The 22789-nt window shown below is 37.8% G+C and overlaps 1 protein-coding gene across 1 annotated transcript in view; it reads right to left on the reverse strand.

The window, feature by feature from the left end:
- Reps2 (RALBP1 associated Eps domain containing 2) overlaps positions 1-22789 on the reverse strand; it is a gene marked incomplete at its 3' end in the record, with an annotated part of 158602 nt that overhangs the window by 9489 nt on the left and 126324 nt on the right. Inside the window, exon 13 of the mRNA XM_051178746.1 lies at positions 21858-21994. Coding sequence (XP_051034703.1) covers positions 21858-21994 — 137 coding nt within the window. The remainder of the gene's footprint in view (positions 1-21857; positions 21995-22789) is intronic.

Genomic DNA, 22789 nt, shown 5'->3' on the forward strand with positions numbered 1-22789 from the left:
CTTCTTTGGTCTGATATTGATGTATCTCATTCCTCCATTTTGGAATGGGAATATTTACTATATGTCATTGTATATTGGAAATATAGATAATCTCTTTTATTTTTACTTTACAGAGGCTCAAAGTCAAGAGACTGAATTGGATCTGAGAAGAACTTTTGAACTTTGGAACTGTTAAAACTGTTAAGGCTGGGTAGGGGGAGTGAGAACTGTGGTTGGTAGGTAAAATGAATTAAAAAATTAAATTTAAAAAAGAAATTGCTAAGGCCATGCAGACTGAATGCATGAACTGGATACATTTTATATGAGATGACCATGAAACTGTGGAATATTGAGGTTTGAGAATGAAATGCTCCTTGCAGGTTCATGTTTGAAGTTTTAGTCTCCAGGTGATAGCACTGTTTTAAGTTATTGTGGAAATTCTAGGAGGTGAAGTCTCAATATAAATTTGTCCCTGGGAGTGTACCTCAAGATTTTATAGTTTGGCCCCACTCCTTGAGCAGCTTCCTGGTCTGGAAATGGTGTGCAGAGTATCAACTACATGCTCTAGTGGCCATGAACTCCACATGCCTTCCATGTCACCACTGCAATGGGCTGGATCCTGTGAAACTGAGAGCCAAAACAAACCCTTCCTCCCTTGCATGGTTTCTTGTCAGGTATTTGGCTACAGTGATGAAACAAGTAACTAATTCACTACCCAAACTAGCAGCCTAAACAACAACATAATTTTAAAAAAATGAGCTCTGGGTCTATATCCTTTCCTGGGAAACCATGTAAGGGTATATTCTATCACAACAAGAGAGAACACAATGAAAGAATAAAACAAGGGATATAAGATAAAAGAGATTCAACATATCTGAATGAAAAGGGGAGTCCTGTGATAAAACATGGAAAGATATCATGATGAAAAATATATGATAGGTACATAAGACCATAAGTTTATATTTCTCTGAAATGGTAAAATTTATGGAATACCTGATATGTGAGAAGTTCGTAAGAGGAACGACAGAAAACTGATGGAATCTGTGCTTGAATTAGGGGAAAGTACATTGGAAAAACAAGTTGTATTATTAACTTTAAGATGAATTAAAACCTATACAAGCACAAAAGTTAAATTAGCTATATGATTTAGTGGCCATAATATAAATACTAGATATGTATTCTAATAGAAATTGGAATACAGCTATACTGAAGACTTAGAAAAGACAGGTGATGGAGACTTGGAGAAAAGACGGGTGATGTGCAGGAAGAAATAACAATACAATCAACATTAGCAATCTTACAGTAGAATGCCCACCCCCCACACAACTCTGTAAGTTTGTAGAGGCATGTCAGTGGCCCAGGAGGAACTCCACAGATATTTTTTAGCCCTTAGTTTAGCATAGGACTTCTAGGCTATTCCCTTTACCATGTCAAGATGTAAGCTATGGTTATCTTATAAGCTTCTTCTTTTCTTCCAAAAGTCATGTCTATAACCCTCAATCAAAAGAAGGGAAAATGAAGAGATACATTCGTTTTTCTTTGTTCCAGATTTGGGATCTAAATGAGGAACCACAAGACTCATCTACTGGCACATATGGATTTTGCATGGAAGCAGACAGTCAGGAATATACGACTATGCCCAGATTTCTCATCCATCCTATCCTCCCCCACCACACACAAATGAATGCTGTAGGGAAAAAAAACAACCTTTTCCTTATGTTTATGGTTCTATGCTCATTTCATTTCATGGTGTGAGGTATTTATCAAGTCTCATTCCACCAATTTTATATCTAATCCATCTGCCTCCCACAGCACCTAAGCACATTGCCAGACTTTATCAAGCTCTTACACAATGCTTTAATAACTAGAATTGAACTTAGTGAAGAGTCAGCCTTCTCTTACATTTGCAGTTCAGTTAAAATTATTTTTATTCTATATGTCTTAATCAATCAAAACATACACCTTTACAAAAATAGTGCAACTTTAAAAATACTTCTGCTGGATAACAGTTTGTACATTTGTAAATGATGACATTGTACCTGTTAATAGTAATGGTACCATCTCCAGAATGGAAAAAGAGATAAGAAGAAAGGAGGAAGAAGGCTTTTCTCTTTTTCCCCCTTTTTTATTATTTTTCTTATTTTACATATCAATCCCAGTTCCCTCCCCAATCCCATGCCCCTGACCCCACCTCCTATCCAATTCCCCACCCACTCCCCAGGGAGGGTGAGGCCAATGAAGGGTTTTCTATACACAAGTTACTATCTTCTTGAAGCAATTGCAGGCAAAAATCCTTGTATGAGAAATCAGAAAAAGTAATACTCAAATAATAAAAGCCAGATTGAAAAGTTCAGGTAAAGAATTTGCCTTTCAATACTAAATTCACATAACATGTTAATAAGCCTTCTTGTTTAAAATTATTTTCTTGGACTGGAAAGATGGTTCAACTGTTATAGGCTAGGCTCACAACCAAAAATATAAAGTTATTTCTCAAATTTATTAAGCCTGATCCTCTGGACTGCACCAAAACACTAACCTTTAATACTTTTTTATCCTCTTACATCATATTATACTTATAAATTTCCAGTCATAGTGGATATAGTAGTTCATATTTATAATCCCAGCATTCTGGAAACTAACATGGGCTATATAATGAGTTCTGAGACAGCCTAGTCTACAGAATTGAGAGTTTGTTTCAAAAGAATATTCTCAGCAAAATGCCATTCATAAACATAACTATTTACTAATTTCGTTTGGATTTGTAAAAGGCCCAAACCATCAGATAAAGGAACACATGTTCTAATTTAGTGAGTGAAAATAAATCAGCAGATATGATGACTGGAAGCTTCAAGAACAGAAGGAATAACCTGGGCTATGGAAAGAGCTCTGGTCCCCCTAACTAAGAATAGTTTATGAAGAAAATCAAAGCATTCAAACTCCAATGGGGGCACCCAAAAGAAGACCCAGAGTGTAAGCACCGATTAAGTACAGAGTCAGCCATATGAAAAGCTTCAGGGGTCTCATCAGGAGAGACCCTTTCTCTTCTTGACAGTTTCATAAAGTGGTTATTTCACAGTAATAGAAATTGTTCATTATTTTCTTTCTAGTCACAAAAGTATTTGTGATCTTACATTATGGTGGCAAATACCTATGTACTTCACAAAAGGGTTGCCAGAAGTGTCTTCCTAATAATCCCTACTTCTATTCCTGTTGGTTGTCCATATGCACATATCCCTAAAATACAAGCCTATTAAATTCTAAGTCAAACAGGACACAATTTTGCCATCATTTAATAGATGAATTTACATGTGCTTTATTCAATAAGGATAATACTAATGACTTAGTTCGCAAAAGTAGTAAGATCAAATTCAATTCTTCTTTTGTAGGTGAGAATATTAAGGCCTGGGGGAAATAAAAGAATAATGTCAAGTTTACTGTCACTATGGAACAGTAATCGATTTCACATTTTGAGCCTTCAAGACAGGTAAAGAGCAGAACCATTCAGGGAGGTAAGAATAAGTAGCTAGGTGGGGTTATGGAGATCTAAACCCAAGAAATGAGCATTTCAAAAGGCTTCAGAACAAGAATATGTCAGATCACAGTAAAAGGATGCTCCTTATAATTCTATAAACCAGACTCAAAACTAAAACTAAGATAGTGATATGGCTCAGTGGGTACAAGTACTGCCTATGTAAGTTTGGCAAACTGAATTCAACCCCAGAACTCACATAAAGGTACAAGTACAGACACACAAGCATGTAAGTCCACACACATTATACACAGCAACAATAATTAAAATAATTCTTATGACATCAAGAAAGCTAAGGACCAGTGACATGATTCAATGGATAAGAGAGCTAGCCATCAAGCCAGATGACCTGAGTTGATCTCTGAGACCCACGTGGTGGAAAGACAGAACTGATTCCCCAACTACCCCAAGTTGTCCTCTGTCCTATGACCTCCATACACATGCTATATATAGAGAGAATAAATGAATATATTTAAGAGCTCTGCTTCACAAGAGGGAACCCATGCCTGCTACTACAAACGCAGCTAAAAACACATAGGGAAATCTGGGCCCAGTGGTGGGGGAGTGACTTATTACTGTTGTTTAGTTAAACACCTTCTAAAATTATGTTTATATTCATAGACAAATGTTATTCTCAGCTTCAACCAGAGAATCTTCTCTTTACAGGGAATGGCCATTAATAGAGAGACGCATAGCTGTTTAGAGAAAAAGTAATGGTTTGGCTACCCCTAAACAGGACGCTTATACCACTTCCTTTAAAGCTCAGGAAACATCGCAGAAGAAGGGTTGTAGAATTTAAGAGCCGAGAATAGGGAGAAGGGTTATAAAATATCATCTTCAAGGCACAATACACTCATTGCTGTGTGACAAACTCAGCTTCTGAGATTAAGCTACACTGAGTCTGCACAAAACGTGGCCTTGTCAATAATTAGCCACTGATGGATGTGGATTCATGGAACTCTACTTCGCGCTGAACTATTAAGTATTGATGAATCTGGGAAGAGAGAATAATTGTCTTCAATTGTGTATCTACTGGTGAGTCTGCTAAGCTCCAATGAGTAGTTCTAAAGCCTTGGTCACAGAAAACAAAACCAACGACATAAATTTGGGAAAGGGATTTGTAGGAAAGATATGAGGTTGGCAGACATAGAAGGAAGATGAGACATGGTGAGGTGACAATGGTTAGAATACATTATTTATGTATGAAAATGTCAAAAACACATTAATAAAAGTAATTTTCAATTTTTAATAAAATAAAAATGCTATTAATGCAAGCATTTAGTCATGTGGTCACCTATTCACAAATCCAAAGTTCTATTCCCAGCACCCACATGGCAGCTCACAATTTTCTGTAACTCCAGTTCCCAGGAATTGGATACCCTCTCCTGGCCTTTGCTGACACTTATACAGATATACACAAATATATAACACAATAAATCTTTAAAAGTATATATGCAATGCAGTACTGACATAAGAATAAACATACAGAACAAAGCCTAAAAGGAAACCCTTAGAAGTCAGATGATTCTCAAGAAATGTTCCAAGGCAAGATAATAGACAATGAAGAGCACTTTCTTTGAAAAATGGTTCTAAGAAAGCTGGACATCCAAATATAAAGAGATTAACTTGGGTCGTTACCTCACACTTATGCAAATATAAAGCCAAAATTAATTACGAGTCTGAATACAAGAACCAAAATGATGAAACTTAAAAGGACCTAGAGAATATGTTTAAGACCTTGGGTTTGACACAGATTTCTTAGATGCGATCCATAAAAGGAAAAGACTGACCAAACTACAACTTACCAAAATTCAAACTTGTGGCCAAGTGTGACAGCACATCCTACAATCCTTGTACTTTTTAAGTCAATATTTTTATTACAGCTGAGTAATGGAGACAGACAGAAAAAGAAAGAGACGACCTGCAAAAAAGTTTCTATCATCTGGAACTCTCTTTTCTACTATAAATTTCAAAAAAAAAATTATGATAGTAGTCAAACTAAGTAAGTCTTAAATATTCCAAATTGAGTTGACAACTAATCTACACTATAGGCATCAGGAATAATGCTACCATTCCAACTCTTCCTCTAAAACTTAAGTCCTTATAAATGTTCCTTCCCTGATCATCACTTTTTCTTGACCATAAAACAGACTGGAATCTTCTTATTTCTACTTCCTATAATATATTCCAACCTGAGAATTTCAACCCACGATACAGTTCTCTTACTGAATTTGTATATTCTTGTGATTTCAATTTCAGTACTAGCAGGAATTAGGTGTTGACATAACAGTCTTGAAGGTTATAAGTAGGGAAGCAACCTCATGGATACACTTGAAAAAAAATGAAACCTGTAGCTCCAGGATACCAAATGAGATTAGAAACTACTATAGTAGCCTCCTGGGCAACTAGCAATGAGAAATGAACAAATGCAGATGTCAAAAAAGAATCAATAGGATTTAACTTCAAAAATATTATCTGAGTTTTGACATCTACTTCAATAGCCTTGTATTCCCTCTGCCTACACATTTACTGATCATTCTAACTAGCAAATGCCCAGGTTCAGTTTCCTTCTCACAATCACATGTCATGATATTAACTAAGAGAGTTTAGAGTCATATTAATATTCCTCTTAGGATTCTGCACAATGCCAAGCCCACAATAAGCACTCATTAAATGCTGATAGAACAGATGCAACTCTTTCCCTGACTACTACCACTAAAGGTTATAGCAATTTTCAGAAAATTCTGTAAGCTCCTACATATACTAAAAGTTACATAGCATTATGGTTTCCTTCAGCTCACAAACTTTAGAGTAGTCAGGAACTTAATGTCCAACAATAAGAAAATGACAAAATGTGCAACAGTCATAATTACTAAAGGTCAAGTTAACAAAATATAATACCATAGTTTAGAAATGACCAATGAAATAGTGGGCCTGAGCAGCAGTTTTCTAGAAAACTTGTGAGCACCTGCTGTGTGCACCTGTTCATAGCTCCATACACAGTGACACATCATTAGGTATGAACGCTTCCAGAGCAGGAGTATTTACACTATAAAATTTGGTAAATGACAGGTTTTAAACATTTACCAATATATTGCTACATATAGACAACAATGATCAATGGCTGATAAAATCATTATGTGGAAGCTTGGGGGCTCTCTATCACATCACATGGATCATGCTAGTACTATAAGAATTCATTAATGAAGAAAACTCCAAATTAGAAATGCATTAAATATCAAGAATCTCCTACTACAGGTAGAAGAAACATACAGCATCACTAGGAAGCATTCTTGTTAAACAAATCTGATTCTAATTGAGTCTAGATATACCTACTAGTTCATGGGAAATACAGCAGATGGAAGAATAAGCAACCAGCCAAAACCCTGAAAATTGAAGACAACAGGATGAATGATTTTCTTATGAATGAATGAACAACTACAAAGGGAAAAATGACTTAGGAAGAAACCTACCAATTAAGAGACAGACTATCGAAACAAAAATAAATGCACATGTAGTCATATGTCTGAATCTTGATTTGAACAAACCACTACAAAAAGACATACTTGGGAGAAATCAGGATACTGGCTGAAGAGTAAATGGTATTTAGGAACTATCGCTAATTTTATTAATTAGAAGAGGAATAGAAGGAAACCAGAGAGAGGAGAAGAAGAACAATAGTGTGTAGTAAGGGGGAGAATATGAGTATTGCATGGGCAAAACATGTCAATGAAACACATTAAGTTGTACAGTTAAAAATTTTTAAATAATTCAACAGTCAACAAAAAATTAATAAAAATAAAAGCAGTATTCTCTCACACACACAGAATCTTATAGGGATTATAATATAGTTTGGATTCATAGCAAAATAATGTATGGAAATGGCTTACCAAATTTGAAATTTTCCAAAATACATTTTTAAATAAAGTAGTCAGTGTACTGAATGTATGTATAAAAGAAAAACAAAACTATCAGTATAGACATAATCCTATCTTTAGGAAATAACATTATCATGAAAAAGTAATGAAGAAAGCATGCATAATGGTCTCAAGTATTTTAAAGACACAAAACCTGAAGTTGAGTTTATAGGGACACATATACATTCACAAACACACTACCAAATGTCAGGAGGCACTGCCTGGGGTTAGGTGGCACACAGTACTTTGGTGGGGGATGAGGTCAAGAAAGGGAGCTGGGCTATGGTGGTGCATATATTTAGGAGGCCCAGGCAGGTGGATCCCTGAGTTCCAAGACAGTCAGAGCTATACAGAGAAACCATCTTGGAAAAATAAAAGGAGGAGGCGAAAAGGGCTCAGATTCAATTATACATATAAGAAAGAATTTTTCTACTACTGAAATGAGTTTTTTGGTACACATTTTCAAAACGGTGGTCACTCTAACTATTCCTACTTCACTCCCCAGAGATTAGAGTCCTATTCCTCCCCTATACAACCTCCTAAAAACATTCACCAGTCAGGAATCTCCATAAAACCAGCGAGTAGACAAAGAGAATGTGCTCTGCCCAGCAGCAGTACTGGCTTAACCCCTGTACTGGCAAAGACTTGTTAAATCCTCAGGCCCAAAACTACGGCACTTTGATAATAGAGAAAGGTGCACAGAATTTGTTGGAGAAGAAAAGATCTTCTAAATAAAGATGATGGCAATCAGCAAAGGCCAAAGAAGCCAAGGACAGACACTTTGCAAACACTGCTTTTCATTTCAATGTTCATGCTGAGTCCTGGCACACCCCAGCTTGGAAACAACCTGGACTATTTTCATAACTCTGAAAAGTTTCATCTAGGCCAATGTCCAAATGTACTTCTAGTTGTTTATATGAACTTCTAGACTTCAAATCTCATGCCAAAGGAACACTATGCTGCAGCCAATACTTTTTATAATCTCTCAAGTACTGAAACCCTCAAAAAGACACAATAATGTTCTGTCAATATAAATTCTAGTTGTGTTACTTCTTAGAGAAGACCCTCTATGACAAGCAAGATTAACTCTAAAAGCAAGGATTCCAATTTGGAAAAACAAAAAGGACCCTTAACCCTTCAAAGACAGGTGAGTGCACTGACAGCCAAAGGTGTGAGTCTCAGTGAAGGGGAGTTCTCATCCAGCTGGCTAGAAAACAATGGGTGGTAAATGAGTAAAAGAAGGAACAGCTTGATATCTCCTGTTCTGTAACTCTACCATCAGAGGAAGCTCAGCAGGCATTCCTAGGAAATGTATGACTGAGCAGATGAAATGGGAAAGGTAAGTGGAGGAGACAGGAGAGAAATATTGCCCCCTTTGCTATTGCAAAATGGGACCCTATCATTTCAACACATAGTTAAGATTCTAGTTTTAACTGCTACTGGCTCAATGACCTTGGACAAACTAACTTGCACTCATAGTTCTATATCTGTAAAATGAGGAGTCCTGTGAATATTGGCGATAACACACACACACACACACACACACACACACACAATGCTTTAAATGTGTCCTCTGTATAAAGTGAGGTACAAATTCTTGTCACTCATATCTATTATATTTGGTGGCAGGCAGTAGTGAGTGAAGTGAAAAACCAGGAAGTATAAATAGGGAAGGCTGACTTAAGGTAGGATAGTCACTTTTAGATAAAGTATATATTACTTAATAAATGGTCATAGAGCAATGATTTCATACACAACAGAAAAATTTCAGCTGAAATCATATTACATTCATTAGTGATCCTACTGGTGTCTTCCAAGCACTAAAAAGGATTTCATCTTGAATTTGTGAAGGATTATTAGCTAAACTGTTAGGAGCTCAATAATAATGTGCCCCACCTCACTACATAAACTTCTTAAGACACTTTCAAAAAAATTTGATGAGGTTACAGAATTCATGATAAATAAACCAAAGCCAACTGTATTTCTATACATTATCTATCAACTGAAGACTTTGAAAATTAATTTTCCTTCAAAAACTCTACTCAGAATAGAATCAAAAGGAACAAAGTTCCTAGGAATAAATTTATCAAGATAAGTATAAGATCTGTATGCTTATAAAGTATAAGACACTATTGTAAACAATTTAAAGACCTAAATGAATGAAAAGCCAGTCTGTGTTTGGGGAGTAGAAGACAATATTATTAAGATGATAATACTAACCAAACTTATCCTATATATTAATGCAGTTCAATCACCAATCAGATTTATTTTTTCAGGAACTGACAAGCTAATCCTAAATTTCCTATGGAAATGCAAGACAATCAGAATAATGAAAAAATACTAATAAAGAATAAAGTAGAAGGTCTTTTAGTTCCTGAAACTAAAACATACTATAAGAGCTATGAACTTGAAAAAGAGTAGGGATGGTTTGGAGGGAGGAAAGTGAAAGAATAAATGTTGTAATTAAATTACAATCTTTAAAAAAATGTTTTAAAAAGCTGGAGAGATGTCTCAAAAGTTAAGAGCTCTGACTGCTCTGCCAAAGCACCTGGGTTTGATTCCCAACACCCATATGTTGCCTCACAACTGTCCAAAACTCTAGTTCCAGGGGATATAATTCCCCCTTCTGAACTAACATGATGCACAAACACACTTGCAGGCAAAACATCCATATATATAAAATAATTTTTAAAAACAAAAGAACTACAAATACACAATTATAGACACTGTGACATTCACATGAGTACAGACATAAAAATTACTGGGATAGAATTAAGATTCTAGAAATAAAAACATACTTGTATGGTTAGTTGACTTTCCATAACATTATCAAAAAAATCAATAGTCTTGAGCAAATGATACTGGGAAAACTGTACAAACACATTCAGAAAAATAAAACTGGACTTCTGTCTCAAATGCAATGATTAACTTAAAATGGATTATAAATATAAATTTTAAAATCAAACATGAAACTTTCTGAAAAGTAAATTTTTGCAGCCTTGAGCTAGGCAATGATTTCTTAGATAGGATATTGGAAAGCACAAGTGTCAAAACAGGTCAACTGAACCCTATGGCAGCTTTAAAAGGTTGTGATTCTTTAAAGGATACCATCAAAAATGCAAAATATATGTAGATCAAGATTTGCTGATTCTGCTAAAATTTTAAATTTTTCTAATGAAACAATTCTTTTCCCTGTTTTCCAAATCATCTGGTTGATTTGTTTAGGTTGCTCATTGGTACTGGTCTCAGCTAGAACTGGATTTTTGTTGTTGTTCTTTTAGTGGCCTTTTAAATTGAAATAGTATATTATTCAAAATCTTTTCCTTTTGAACACCTTTTTACATGCTAAAAGATGAGTAGTTTTATTGTTTATTCATTTATTTAGTTTACATCCCAGACTCAGCTTCCTGACATCCTCCCCCTCCAAGTCCCTCTCTTTCCCCCATTCCCCCTCCACCTCCTAATCTCTGCCTCTCCCATCTCCATCCAGGAAAGGGCAGGTCTCCCATGAGTATCAATAAAACATGGTATATCAAGTTTCAGTAAGCACCTCCATTTGTATTAAGGCTGGGCAAAGTGACCCAGTTAAGAGGAATAGGGTCCCCCAAACAGGTAAAAGAGTCAGTCAACCCTGTTCCCACTGTTAGGAGTCATACAAGAGGACCAAACTACACAATTGTAGCATATATGCATCAGAAATGAGAACACTGAAGTCTACTAAAAAAAAAAAAAAAAAAAAAAAAAAAAAAAAACCCTGGAAACCAAACCAGTCTCAAAACACTTGACCTACAATCTGTCATGTCTACAAGATGTGCTGGGACAATCAATGGTGGCACAGAACTTATGGGAGTAGTCAACCAACTACTTGAAGCTTAACTTGAGGCCCACACCACAATGAGCCCATGTCTGAAACAGACTGGATGGCCAGGGACCCTAGACTGGATAGCCTGGAGATCTATAGTAGAACCAAACACTACTGGCAAAAAATTAATATTAATAAATGAAAGCATTCCTACTGATATTCTGCTATACTCATAGATTGGTGCCCTGCCCAGTCATCATCAGAGAGGCTCCCTCCAGCAGCAGATGAGATCAGGTATAGAGACCCACAGTTAGACATCATGCAGAGAGTCTAAATTTTAGGTCTCTATCTAGTATTCCCCCACCCCACCTCCATCAGCTCTGGGAACCCCATGGAAGAATAAGAGGAAAGGCGTAGGAATTAAAGGGGATGTAGGATAAAAGGAGAACAGGGCCCACTGAATCAACTAAGCAAGGCACATATGAGCTTACAGAGTCTAAAGCTGCAAACACAGGACCGGCATAAGTTTGTACCAGGTTCTCAGTGTGTTATGACTACTGGTGTTTCGTAGGATTTCTAACAGTGGGAGAGTATGTGTCTGAATCTTTTGTATGCTCTTATAACTCTTTTCCTCCTAGTGGGTTGCCTTGTACAGCCTCGATGAGGGCTTTTGCCTTGGCTTATTGTATCTTGTTTTGTCATGTGTGGTTGCTGTCTCTTAGATGCTTACTCACTTCTGAACAGAAACGGAGGGGGAGTGGATGTGGGGGAGAAGGGCAATAGGGTGGCTAGGAGAAGGGGAGGGAGAGGAAACTGGTCGAGATGTATTGTTTGAGAGAAGATTGTATTTTCAATAAAAAAAAAGAAAAAAATGTAAAAGACAAACTCACAGAATGAGAGAAAATACTTGTATATGAAAGATTAGAAAATAAAATTCTATCAAGAATGCCCTTACAAAAAAAACTTACAAATTAATAGTAAAAGACAAAATACCCAAATTTAAAAAGGGGAAAGTTTTTATGGATTTTTTTCCAACATGACATATTATAGACTCACTTGTTAAAAATCTAAAATGAAAAAGTGCTACTAAATATGTTGAGAATGTAAATGAACTGCAATCCTTTATATTACTAGTGAAGTGGTAAATTGATAAAGCTGCTTTGGAAAACAATTCAAGAAACTCTCAAGATATTCAGTATATTGTTGTTATATGAACCAGAAATTCTACTCCTGTGTATATATCCAAGACAAGCAAAAACATGAAAACTTGAACACAAATGATCAAAGAAGTATCCAGAATTGTCAAAAGGTAGAAACAACCCAAACACTCATCAAGACATAAACAATGAAAACAAATGTGATATATCCATCACAGTATAATATGGATGAACACGGAAAACTTTAAGTTAGATGAAAGAAACCAGTCTCAAAAGAGCACATTTTATATTAATACAGAATGTTCAGAACACACATATATCCATGGAAATATAGAGACTGGAGGGAGAAAAGGGTAAAATGAGAAATGACTTGTAATGGATGAAGGTTTCTTTTGGGGGTGTTGAAAGTATTCCGAAATTACAGAGTGTGGATGTATATTTATAGTACAGTACTATAAATACACAAAGGACATTGTACTGTATACTTTTTAAAAGGTAAGTCAGACAGTGTGTGAATTATATCTTAATAATACTTCAACTTATAAAAACAAAACTGCTCAGACTGGATTTGTATCATGAGCCTCAAATGCTGCATCTCTTAGTTCCCAGGAGCATTTTGTATCTCAAATTACAGAGAGAAACAGTCAAATATAAAACATGCAGGACAGATTTGTCCCAGCTCTCCACTGAGTAAACAACACTCACCTCTCCAATTAAATCAGAGCCCTTACCTGAGCAAACATCTCACAATGGAGGCTTTGGGAAGTCCTCCATTGCCCTGTACTGAACAGGAACAGAAGAGCAATCTGAATAATACAGCAGCACCTGGAAGAATTCTCCAGAATGTTTCTGTCATTTCAGCTGCATTCCAGGAGGTGGTAGCAGATGGTTATAAAGATACTCTGGAATGGTAGGTAACTTTGAGATGGGTGAATTTAGCCAGAAAATAATACCTTTGGATTTTCATGTACCATTGCTATATCTTACAGCATGATATACAATGTGTATATAAAAGGCAATATTTAAAAGAATGAATGAAAATAAGACTGTCTCTCATTCCTGGCCCCAGTCATACTGTTCCTTTCCTAGAAGCAACCATCACTTACCAGTTGTCCTGAATCAGGCATAATAATCATAGTAGTTTGAAGGTGGAAGCAGGCAAATCTGGAATCCATATGCATTGCTAGTAATGGGTTTTGAGACCCTATTTCAATAAAAAGTAGTCTTCTGGGAATGTTCTATACATTTATAAGCACAAATATTCTCTGGTATGTCTTTTTCATTTAATTTATCTTGGATGTTGTCTAAGAAGTTTGCAGACATCATTCTTTTGAACAGATTCATAAGATCTTATGGTATGCGTTGTTATTTTAATTATAGAATGAATTTTATTGTCAATATTTTTTAAATAAGGTAGTATCTTAGCTTCTTTTCTGTTGCTGTGATTAAAAAAAACTCTGGCAAAAGCAACTTAAGTAAGAAAGGGTTTATCTTAGCTCACAATTCCAGGCTATAGTGCATCATAACAGAGAGGTCACAGCAGCAGCAGGAGTTTAAAGCAACTGGCCAAATCACATCCCCAGTCAAGAAGCAGAGAGCTTCAAATGTCTACCTCTGCTCAGTCCCCCTCTCAATTCACAGTCCAAGACCACAGTCAGAGAATGGTGCCTCTAAGTAGATAGAACCTTCCCACCTTATGCCTACAAGCCAACCTAATCTAGACAATTCCTCACTGAGACTCCCTTCCATGGTAGCTCCAATTTTGTCTAGTTGGCACATAAAAATACCCATCACTGGTAGGAAATTTGCTACTCAAAGGAAACCATTACCCATGAAAGTATTTTGTTCACCCATAACAATGGTTTTAATGTGTGGAAATTAATGGATGCAGCCCTAGGAAGTACGGTAGAAAAAGCTATCCATCAATATCCACCCTCTTCTTTAATTGTAAAAAGGTACCATTAGAAAACAGCTACCCTGTTTCACAGATAGATCCATGGGACCAGTTTTCATGCCCTAGGATATAGTAAAAGTAGCAGAAGTCACTAGTATGAATCTTTAAAGGAATAGCTTTAACTCCTCACAATCTCCGTGCTTCTGCCAGGATGCGCAATAACAGGAATAGATAGGGCTGTTGTGATAAAGGCAAAACTAAAGCTTTTTACCATCACCATGGAAACCTCATGCTGCAAACCTTAGACATGGCTTTGAAAGAAGAGGTCAATAATGGAAGGACAGGAAGTTCTATCCAACAGAAGAGGGGGAAAAACAATAAAAAAAATGTATCATTGCAACAAGAAAGCCAGTTCAATTATGAAAAGGATCAGCCTCGTTGTGTGATTTCTCTTACAAGAATTTCAGTAACAGATGCTTCATGGCTACAATAATAGGCCTACAAAACCAAATAATCATCCAGTAGCCCCAGGCTTGACGACCTCTAGGTTTTGTAGATCTGTATCACACATGACTTACACTCCCTCATGTAATTACTACATGTATTTATGTATTTGTGTGTGCATGTGTGTGGGCCCACTCTCTCACATTTTTATCATTTTTCAAACATGGTGTCTGTGTAAGACTGGTGAGTAAATAGCTTCAGGAGCAGGATTAGCTATAACAAATTATGCAATCAGATTATGTCACCTTCTCCTATAAATTATACATTCTCATATTCCTTGCAACTCTCAAAATTGAAGCCTATTGATTATATTTCCAAACTTGCCCTTATTCATTTTTATTGATTGTTACTTCTTTTGGAGAGGAAGGATCAAGACATAGTTTCTGAGTATAACAGTACCCTAGCTGTACTGCAACTCACTCTGTAGGCCAGGCTGGACTCAAACTCACAGAGATCTGCCTGCCTCTGTCTCCTAAGTGCTGGAATTAAAGGTGTGCACCAACTTGCCTGGTGATTGTTGCTTCTTGTTGGATATAAACATTACTCTTACCTAACTATCTCCTCTTCATTTCCTCTTGCAATCTGCATTCTCTTTCTGTCCAATTTCTCTCTACTTTCTTTTTTTGATGGTGGTTGTTTGAGAAATGGTCCCACTGTAACTCTGGGTGGGCTTGAACTTGCTTTGTAGACCAATCTGGTCTTGAACTCACAGATATACACCTGTATCTGCCTCCCAAGAGCTAGTATTAAGGTGGTATACCCCTATTCCTAGCATCTTAATTGTTATTTTAGATTTATTTACTTTATTTTATATATAGTATTTTGCCTTCATGTATATATGTGCACCAAATGCATGCCTCATGCCCATGAAAGTCCGAAGAAGATGATGGGAGTTACATGAGCAACCATGTGAGTACTGGGTTCTGGACAGAGCAGTCAGTGCTCTTTGCTGCTATGTCATCTCTCTGGTCCCTTCTCCATTTCATTACATTTTAATAAGCTACTCTGTCTTACCACCATCGTGGCACACACTGCTTTCAAGCACCCCATTTTTAAAAAAAAAAAAACACAAAGGATTTGTTTTAGCTTTGTTTTTCAACTCAAGTCCAATATTTTGCTTCATCTCAAGCCATCTTCCCTATTTTCCTATACCTTTCCTTAGTCTTGATTTTATGAATAGAGCAGTCCAGATAGACTTTGTCTTAAGGGAAAAAAACTTAGCAGAAGGAGAAACTGGAGGGATAAGTATGTAGCACAGCAGAAAATCATATCAGCAGCCAATGCTGACATTCTTAGGTGCCTTGGATAAGAAAAGTACAGAAGTTCTCAGGCAAAATGGAAAGATACAATATGTAGTACCTGTGATTAGTCAACATAAACTGGGTGGACCTTGTAATCATATGAGTCACAAAAGAAGAAATAATGGCCAATACTAGTATAGAAGGATGCTTGATCTTACCAGGAAAGTTTTTGCCTGTATCAAAAAAAAAATGAGGACTGAACCGGGATGGTGTAAGGGAACACTCTAATACAATGATAGAAATGAAGTAAGCTGATAGGTTTTCTGTAGCTGTCTAGCAACATACATCTATACTTTAAACATCTACTACTAGCTGGGTAGTGGTGATGCATGCCTTTAATCTCAGCACTCAGGAGGAAGAGGCAGACAGATCTCTGAGTTGGAGGTCAGACTGGTCTACAAGGTGAGTTCCAGGTCAGCCAGGGCAACACAGACAAACCCTGTCTCAAAAAACAAACAAAAAAGTAAACATCTACAGTTTGTTTTCTCAAAGCTCCTACATTTAGGATTTAGCAAAAGAAAATAATCAGATGAGGAAACAAAAGTGTGGGTTTGAAATCACTGATAATTTTTGCCTTGTTTGTAAGCAAAAAGCAAGGTAGGATTGTGGAAGAGGAGAAGAGGTTTGTATCTACTGGGGGAATTCTCCACCACTACATAATCAACTATGGTACAACCATAACATGCATGCATTAAAAGAAATGATGCAGTTCTTTATTATGAAATGGAAACATGGCTAATTGGAAAAGACAGAACACAGACTAGCAAATGTAATCTGATCCTTTTTACCTAAAATGATGTCTAAAGTCCTGTGCAATGAAGATAGTTCAGATAAGTTCTCTTAGGTGGACTCCTCTGGGAGGTTTAGTCTCTACTTTAGGCATTTATGGTTTGTCACTTTTTATTATTTTCTAGAAATGTGGACCATAAAAAATTGCAGAGAATTCAGAAAAAAAATTTTCTTTTCTGTAAGAGTGAACTAACATACAAACAAATTAAGTAGATGCAATGTGTGGTGGGTTGAATGAGATATCCTCCATATTCTCCACTTCATCCTCAATTGGTGGCCCTGCTTGGGCAGACTTAGGAAGTGTGGCCCTGCAAGAAGTATATCACTGAGAGCAGGTTTGGAGAGCTTAAGCACTTGTGCCATTTCAGTTTGCTCTGTTTCCTGCTTGTGGTTTAAGTTGTGAGCTGCCAGTTCTCAGCTTGCTGCTCAAGTTGCAGTGACTGCCCAATGTCACACTTTTCCACCACAATAGTGATGGACTCTTCTTACTCCTCAGGATTTATAAGCCCTTTTCAAGTTGCCTTGATCACCATGCTGTACCACACAAATAAAAACCAGAGACATGGTGATACCATGTTTTTAGACTACAGAAATGTCTATTCTTCATGAGACAAATGTAAACTGCTTGTTAAGCATTCATTTCTGTAAGCTTTTCGTGCAAGCTTGGTATAGTGGCTCATACCTGTAGGTCCAGCACTTGAGAGACTGATGCAGGAGGATTCCCCCCCACAAGTTCAAAACCAGCCTGGGACTACATAGTGATTTCGAGGCCATCCCAGGCTGAATAGTAAGATCCTGTATGAAAATCAAAACAATTCAGTTGTGTAAACCTATTCTGAAAAGATAGTGGGATTAGGCTATGAATGCAGATCTCTCTGCCCAGCTGTTATTTCCATCTTTATTTATTTATTTATTTATTTATTTATTTATTTACTTACTTACTTACTTACTTTATTATTTTGTGTGTTTTGCCTGCATGTAGGTCTGTGAACCACGCACATGTAGTGTCCACAGAGGCCAGAAGAGAGCATTGGATACCCTGGAACTAGAGTTGCAGCAGATTATAAACATCCATGTGGGCACCAGGAACTGAACCTAGGTTCTCTGGAACAGCAGCCAGTGCTCTTAACCACTGGGTTATCTCCAGCCCCCCCCCTTCAGCTATTTTTTTATACAACTTAGATTTATCTACACATACCACAAGGACTTTCTCTAAGAAATTTATCAAACCTGTTGGGGACCATCACCATCCTTACTACCTCAGGCCTCAGAGATAGAAAATTACTGCCTCTTAAGAAATAAGCAGAATATACAGCCATTTTGGAAATCAGTATGGCAGTTCCTCGGGAAAATGGGAATCAGTCTACCACAGGACCCAGCAATCCCCCTCTTAGGCATATACCCAAATGTTCGACATCCATGCAACAAGGACATGTGTTCAACTATGTTCATAACAGCATTACTTGTAATAAGAAGAACCTGGAAGCAACCCAGATGCCTCTCAAATGAAGAATGGATAAAGAAGATGTGGCACATCTACACAATGGAAATGCGGGGGAAAAAAAAAATGAAATCTTGAAATTCACAGACAAATGGATAGAACTTGAAGAAACCATCCTGAATGAGGTAACTGAGTCACAAAAAGAGGAACATGGTATGTACTCGCTCATATATGGATTTTAGACATAGAGCAAAGGATCACCAGCCTATAATTCACACCGCTGGAGAGACTAGAATACATGGAAGATTCTAGGAGATTCATATAGGGTTCCTCACAGAGGGGAAAGGGACAAGATCTCCAGAGCATATTGGGAATGGGGGGGGGCAGTGAGTGGAGAGGGAACTAGGAAAAAGAGAAGGGGAGGAGAGGAAAGCACGTGGATTTAAGAAGATTGAGTCAGGGGAGGAATAAAGGAGAGAGAGAGAGAGACAAAGAGAGAGAGAGAGAAACATAAAAGAGGGAGCCATTATAGGATTGAAGAGAAAACTGAGCCTAAAGAAATGTCCAGAGACCTACAAGACTGACCCCAACTAACAATTTGAGCAACAGTGTAAAGGCTACCATAAATGCCCTTCCCTGATAATGAGATCAATGACTAACTCATCCCCCATCACGGAGCCCTCATCTAGTACCTGCTGAAGCAGACACCCACAACTAAACACTGAGCCGAACTGGAATCCAGATGCAGAGAGGGAGGACAAGACCACGCTGCAGAAACATATAGAAATAGCTTACCTGAACAAGGAGGTGCTAATGGGCCCCCAGACTGATAGCTTGGAATCCAGCATGGGAGTGACTCAGACCCTCTGAACATGGCTAGAAGTCCTGAGCAGTCTAAGGGACCTCAGACAGTGGAACCAGGAAGTATTCTGGTGCACAAAAGGACCTTGCAGGCACATCCCCCATGGAGGGATACTCCCTTAACCTAGAGGCAGGAGGGAGGGCCTAGTCCCTACTCCAAATGACTTGACAGATTTAGATGACCCCTCCTAGAGGGCATCACCCTCCATGTGAGTGGGGGGAGATGGGAGGGGAGGGTGGTCCGGGTGCATGTAAGGGTGGGAGAGAGAGAAAGAGGGAGGGAGGAAGGGAAGAATGGAAGAAGGGAGGGGGAACTGGGCTCGATATGTAAAATAAAAAGTAAAATAATATAAAGAAGAAGAAGAAGAAGAAGAAGAAGAAGAAGAAGAAGAAGAAGAAGAAGAAGAAGAAGAAGAAGAAGAAGAAGAAGAAGCAGATTGCTTAGCAGAGCATTCCTAGATACAGGCTTGCAGTTTTACAACCAGTTAAAGAATAGCTCAGGATAGTCTTCCTGTTGTAGCTTTACAACCAGTTAAAGAATAGCTCAGGATATTCTTTCTGTTGCAGCTTTACAGCCAGTTAAAGAATAGCTCAGGATATTCCTCCTGCTACACTTTTACAGCCAGTTAAAAATTAGTTCAGAGCATTCCTTCTACTGACCCTTTCATCCTGCCTACTTGCAAACCCTGCTCACATTCTGCCTATATGGCCCTATATAAGCCTCCCCTGACAAAATAAAATTTGGCAGCTTGATCAGAGTACTTTCTTGCTGTCATCCTTTTTTTTTTGTGTGTGTGTGTGTGTGTGTGTGTGTGTGTGTGTGTGTGTGTGTGTGTGTGTGTGTGTGTGTCCTTGTCCTTCAATTCTCCTAGGTGTTTCCTGGTTCGTTGTTGACTGCCCCGCGGGTCAGGGCACAAACCAAAACATTTTTCATCACGCAATGCATGTCATCATTGAAGATGTTAAAATATTACTGCCTAAATTCAAGATCTTCCTAACGCAGCCTTGAGATGGGAACTAGAGAATGTATTTTATTTGGCTGTGGGCAAAGTGAGATGGAGCTGAAGGAAAGAAAAAATAAAAGACCTGTTAACAAATGGGTACTATGACAGGTTAAACTAGGTCACTCTAGAAACCTTCTGAAAAACTTTCTAGAAAGAATTACAGAATTGTCCACTGTCATCAAGGAATCATCCTTATCACACAAGAACAAAGTATCAGGGTTGCTCCTGAAACTTTCCAGCCTTGAAAATATGAGCCTTGGGTGCATATCAAGGTGTCTGGGCCAGACAGCGTGGCATTTGCAGCACATTTACCAACTATACAAAGTTTTCCAATCCCATGCAGTCTATATTGGCCTTACTTTAACGATAAAGAATCTGAGGCACAGAAAGACTACCTCAATCTGTGAAAAACAAACAGGTCAAAAGCAGCTAAGCTGAGCACCAAATACACTTAGAGATGCACACACATTTCCATTCTCAGTTCTTGCAAGGGAAAGATACTGACACAGCTATCTTATTTTAATCTTCTTGCATCCATAGCAAAGTCTTCTAGTTCCTAATCTTATAAGCAAGTAAAACTTTCATAACATCATCAGCCATGGCTACTCTTACCCTAGAGACAAGTCACTATGAAATTATATCAGTATTTGGATCAAAGTGTGGGGGGAAATTTTTGTCTGATGAACTCATTGCAGAGAATGAGTTTCATAGAGAGTTCCAGATTTGAGTATATTAAAACATAATCTATAACTTTACTATGAGGAGAGTACTTTATTAGAATAAATGAAACATCCTGAGCACTGCCAGAACACTGAGATCATACTAATGTGAGAGCCAATGGGACCTTTTGCTTTAGTAGAAAGGATAATAATCCACACATCACTAGCAGCCAAGTCTGCCTTGATTTAAACTGCACACATATTGAGAAAACATTTAAGAAAACCATATTGATAGTTCCCCTACATATGTCAGTGGAAAGGCCCTTGTAGCTCCCCAAATGACATCTGAGGCAGTGCTATACAGCCTATACTGTCACCTGTCCTGAAGCAAAAGCAAAAGCATGTCTCTTACACTTTGTTCCTTAGTTTCCTAAGACATAGCCTACCTCACAGGAAGTAGGAGAAAAGGCAATCCTCTCTGACACCCCTCAGCCCCAAGGCAGTTTTTGGCTCAAAAAAAAATCCCAGAAACCCCAGAGGAGGCCACCCACAAGGCCCCTAGCTCCAGACCACCCCTCCACCCAACCATTAGTCAGATTTGAAGCCTTCTGCTAAGAACACAAGGATAAACTGCCATAGAAGGTTCTGGCTAGGTGCTAAACACGGAGTTCTGACCCTAACCACACAGTGTCTCAGGAAAATTGCCATAAATATAGGACAAGGCTGCAGTCAAGCACACCATGGGCTGCCTGGAATTGAAGCATTTTTATTTTCTTAGTAAAGCAGAACTTCATAATTCTTGTTCTTCAGCAGTGTGGGAAAGTCTCCAGGCACATATGCTATGTATCTGTCTGGGAGTTTTCCTGCCCAAGAATATCACAGCAATATAAAGAGTTGCACGGCAAGGAAAACTGCCAGGTCTGTCTGCTCTTTTCCCTGACACATGGGGACCTTTGCAGCAGAGGCAATCCTGGCTCCAACAGGAAAGGGGTGGACTTGGATGGGAAGGTGGCACTTCACCTGGCACACTGGGCTGGAAGACTTTATTCAGATCCAAGGAAGAGGCTCTGGAATGGGTTTTCTGTGGCCGCGGTGGTGGGGTGGGAGGGTCCTCACCCCTTTTCATGGTCTCATCTATGGAGGTACTAGAGTAAGATCTGTAGCAAAATAAGGGAAAGTCAGAAGGAAAGAGTAGAGCTTTAATCCCTTAAGCTGGGTTGAAGTAGAAAATACCCCAAAGTCAAAATGAATGTAGAGAACAGAAAGGCTACCAAAAAGCAACTAAAAATCCTGCTGTTCCTTAAATGTCTCTGTGTATAATAATTGTTCAAACTCAGCCATGATTGGGATCTTTTGCCCTTATTTTGCCATAGGCCTAAGGGTATACTCTCTCCAAAAATGTTTTGTATAAATTAAAATTGGTTTCTGTTATAGTTACTATTAAGAATTGTGTGTAAGCCTTTCAGCTTGCATACTTCTGTGCTTTAGGGACAGGGTTTCATGTTATTAACTGAGATTTTAAAAAAATTGGGTTTATTTGCAATGTGATTGCAAGCACATATGGAATGGGGACAGCCATGCTGTGACTAAAACTCAAATGCAAGAAAGAGAAACACATCAATCAGCTTCAGGGGGTTAGCTAGTCTTGCCTTGAGATATAGTGGTTTTGTGGAAATTTTCAAAGCAAAGACTTTATTTTAACCTTCTTTAAAGTGTAACAAACAAGGCACAGCTAACTTGAAGACTTCTAACACTATAATAATGACATTTAGAAAAAAATGAACGAAAGGATGGAATGCTGCAAACTCCAGTCTGTTTCTCTTTCAACTTTTAATGTGGTGTTTCAGTGCTCATGAAGCACAGAAGAAATTTTTCTGCAGTGGCAGCTAGGATATTTATTGGCAACTTACTTATTTTCTGTATTACTTTAACTCCATACTTTGGTCTCATGC

The sequence above is a fragment of the Phodopus roborovskii genome, unplaced genomic scaffold (assembly GCF_943737965.1).
Source record: "Phodopus roborovskii unplaced genomic scaffold, PHOROB, whole genome shotgun sequence".
Taxonomy (NCBI): Eukaryota; Metazoa; Chordata; class Mammalia; order Rodentia; family Cricetidae; genus Phodopus; species Phodopus roborovskii.